The sequence below is a fragment of the Protomyctophum parallelum genome (genome assembly GCF_964188405.1).
Source record: "Protomyctophum parallelum genome assembly, chromosome: 22".
In the NCBI taxonomy this organism is placed as follows: Eukaryota; Metazoa; Chordata; class Actinopteri; order Myctophiformes; family Myctophidae; genus Protomyctophum; species Protomyctophum parallelum.
Genome location: NC_139714.1, coordinates 14,741,747 through 14,745,434, shown reverse-complemented (window position 1 = coordinate 14,745,434; position 3,688 = coordinate 14,741,747). Strand labels below are relative to the sequence as shown.

The following is a 3,688-nucleotide window of genomic DNA, read 5'->3' as shown; positions in this document are numbered from 1 at the left end:
TCTCGTGTTTGGGACAAGCGTTCCAATCTCATTCAGTCAGGACATCTCTCTGTCAGTCTCTCCTGTTTGGGACAAGCGTTCCAAACTCATTCAGTCAGGACATCTCCCTGTCAGTCTCTCCTGTTTGGGACAAGCATTCCAAACCCATTAAGTCAGGACATCTCTCTCTGTCAGTCTCTCCTGTTTGGGACAAGCGTTCCAAACCCATTCAGTCAGGACATCTGGCACATTCGTGGGTGCACAAATTCTGAGACCGCCAATGCCAACACCAATTTGTTATGTGTGTGTGTGTGTGTGTGTGTGTGTGTGTGTGTGTGTGTGTGTGTGTGTGTGTGTGTGTGTGTGTGTGTGTGTGTGTGTGTGTGTGTGTGTGTGTGTGTGTGTGTGTGTGTGTGTGTGTGTGTGTGTGTGTGTGTGTGTGTTTTTAGGACTGGAACTTTGGCAGGTATCTTAGAGCGAACATCCGAATCATTTGGTTCTAATTGGTTCTAATTAATTAATTTCTCTGAGTGCTTTTAACCATGCAGGCTGCAAATCATGAATAGATCCTCCGGGGCGACGTTGCATAGACTATCAGTGAAATAAGGGTTAAGTTCATCAGCGGTTGGTGAGCGTTGCTACCGACCGCATTTTGAGGGTGGATACAACCGTCTTTACTTCGCTATAATGAAAAAAAACACGAGATATCCGTCTTGAACATGATCAGAGCGCAACGCGTCTCCCCCTCTCTCGTCTCTCCCAACCATACACTGTAAAAAATATGGACTAAAAAATACGGGTCTAAAATGAACGTAAAATGAAGCCTGTCAGTCCTTGAATTGTAAGTCGCCATCTTTCTAGATCCGTTTAAGCCCAGCTGGCCCATTGGCTGGCCCAGACAACGAGGCGGGACTTCCCCCCTTCTTCTTAGTTGGTTTTTATTTTGACTCGAGTGGGTGGGGAATCCCGATCATAGACTGTAACGGTAGCCACGCCCCTCAGAACATACGTGACTTTATGGTAATTTTTTCTGATCTGCACCAGGTTGCAAAATGAGCCATGACTTCTCAAGCAGCCCAATTACCCAAAACATGGTAATTGTGAGTAACTGTACAATACTGTCCATATTTTGTATGATCAAAGATGCTTCCCAATGTCTCTGTGAGCGTGCTGGCTGCAGTGTAGCTTGCTCGTTAGCTGTCACTCGTTCATTAATTTGTTCCACCTGTGTACTCTCAGAAGCGTGTATACTCTTGAAGTGAAGTGGGCATAGTGTGTGTGCGCGTGTGCGTGCGTGCGTGCATGCGTCACTGTGTTAGTCTCTTCTGCCATCATGCAGGACTTTGAAATTATTGTAAACACAACATGAACATAGTACTCTCATTATGCATATCGCATTCTCGCCGAGATATATTTCAGAGTAAAATAATAATCATAATAATAATAATTTAAAAATATATATATTCGAGTGCCAACCCTATAACGAGCGAACATTCGAACAATGAATGTTCGGGGACAGCCTTAGTGTGTGTGTGTGTGTGTGTGTGTGTGTGTGTGTGTGTGTGTGTGTGTGTGTGTGTGTGTGTGTGTGTGTGTGTGTGTGTGTGTGTATATATATAGAGAGAGAGAGAGAGAGAGAGAGGCAGGCAGGCAGGTGCATCTCATCAGCCATTTTTTGCATAAGACACATGAGGGGTGTAGCTAACTAGGTGTTTAACCCATTTTGGGCGGGAACCCCTTTTGGTGTTGGCATCATGTCATGCTTTAGCTATTGAAAAATAGCAGATCTATACGAGCTTGTAGGTCTGCTATTTTTTTAAATCGAAGAACCACTAACATAGAAACATAGCTTTTTCAGAAAACTGTCAGGATGTAGAAGACATTTGTATAGAATCTGATCTCGGGTCAGAATGGAAAACTGTCAGGATGTAGCAGACATTTGTATAGAATCTGATCTCGGGTCAGAATGGAAAACTGTCAGGATGTAGCAGACATGTATAGAATCTGATCTCAGGTCAGAACGGGTTAATGAGAGAGACGGGAGGGGAGCGGGGAGCAGGTGGTGAGAGATAAGGGGAGGTGAGATTAGGGACAGCGGCTCCGTTCCTCTTCGTTGGGATTCAACTCGTTGCATTTGTTCAATCCGGTCGATGTTTGCCGAGTCATTTTTCACTGTGAAGTTTTCTTTATCATTAATGACGTGCTTTGAAAAAAAAAATTCCTCTCTTTAGAGAGAAGAGAAGTTTAATTACGACAACTCTTAACGCGAACAAAAAGCGAGAGCGACTCCGAGCGAAAGTTTTCTATTCAATTTGTTTTCTGTCTTCTAAAGAAATTGACTCACTTAATTTCTCTCTCTCTGTCTCTCTCTCTCTCTCTCTGTCTCTCTCTCTCTCTCTCTCTCTTTCTCGTTTATTTTCCTGTCTGTCTATCTTCATCTCACCCCCCCCCCCCCCCCCCCTCCCTCCGCCCCCCGCCCCCCCCCTTCCGCCCGCCATACCATAATAGTTGAAGGAGTTCATCCAATCCAGCGGTGGGGGGGCGGGGCCTGCGTTGCCCCGGGCGCTGGAGATCGTGGAGGGCAACGTGCGTTGGCACCGCCTCTACCGGAGACAGCTCTACCAGTGGCTGCGCAAAGCCCCGAGTCCCGCCCCCCTGGGCTAGCTCCTCCCACCACTAACGGTTCCGCTAGCGGCGCGCACGGCGCAGTCAGAGTGACCGATGACTGGAGGAGCCACAGAGCTATAACAGCTCCCCCTTGTGGCTGGCTTGGCTGGCTTCTGTGCTGGTTTTGTTTTCTTCGTGTTTCTTCGGAGGAACTGCAACAGTGTTTTCCCCCAAAACCTTTTCTCCGCTCGGGACCCAAAAGATGGATTTTGGGTGTCTCCTACTGGGAGCCATTTGGTGTCTCCTACCGGGAGCCATTTGGTGTCTCCTACCGGGAGCCATTTGGTGTCTTCTACCGGGAGCCATTTGGTGTCTCCTGCCGGGAGCCATTTGGTGTCTCCTACCGGGAGTCATTTGGTGTCTCCCCCTACCGGGAGCCATTTGGTGTCTCCTACCGGGAGCCATTTGGTGTCTCCTACCGGGAGCCATTTGGTGTCTCCTACCGGGAGCCATTTGGTGTCTCCTACCGGGAGCCATTTGGTGTCTCCTACCGGGAGCCATTTGGTGTCTCCCCCGGGAGCCGAACATACTACAATATATTATGAATTTGAAATATCTACAAGCTCACAATGTGCTGAGCTTGTAGATCTGGCATTTTCACTAGCATAATATGACTTTGTTTGACTTTTATTGCCTTTTTCTTTGTCTTTGTGTAACCCCATTGCTCTGTATAAATGTTTCACGACATGAGACGTCCAGAAAGCAACCAGATAGAAGGCTTGCTGCCTGGACCTACGGTAATTACAGTAACTGGACCTACAGTAATTACAGTAACGACCTACGGTAATTGACTTCCTTGTTTACATTTCGTGCTAATGCTGCCAGCCGAGGCGCAGACGGTATGAATGTTTCGGAACTCAAACCGCTGTGCGACGAAGGTTGACCAAATTATCCTAAAAGTGTATTGTTTTAAAAAAACAAACCTATTACTACCGAAAGTTCAACAGTTTCCGCAACGCTCGGCCGCTAGTAAGAGGAGTGCCGGCCACGATGCGTCTTTACCGTATAAATCCTTGACAGAAAGGCGCTGGCAGCAAAAAAA

The 3,688-nt window shown here is 47.2% G+C and overlaps 1 protein-coding gene across 1 annotated transcript in view; it reads left to right on the top strand.

Moving 5' to 3' along the window:
* The window catches only part of LOC310853683 (thyrotropin-releasing hormone-degrading ectoenzyme-like), a gene marked incomplete at both ends in the record, with an annotated part of 235,628 nt that extends 232,985 nt beyond the window's left edge, over positions 1-2,643 (top strand). The window contains one exon of the mRNA XM_083758078.1: positions 2,488-2,643. Within this exon, the coding sequence (XP_083614204.1) occupies positions 2,488-2,643 (156 nt within the window). The remainder of the gene's footprint in view (positions 1-2,487) is intronic.
* Positions 2,644-3,688: the final 1,045 nt, after the last annotated feature.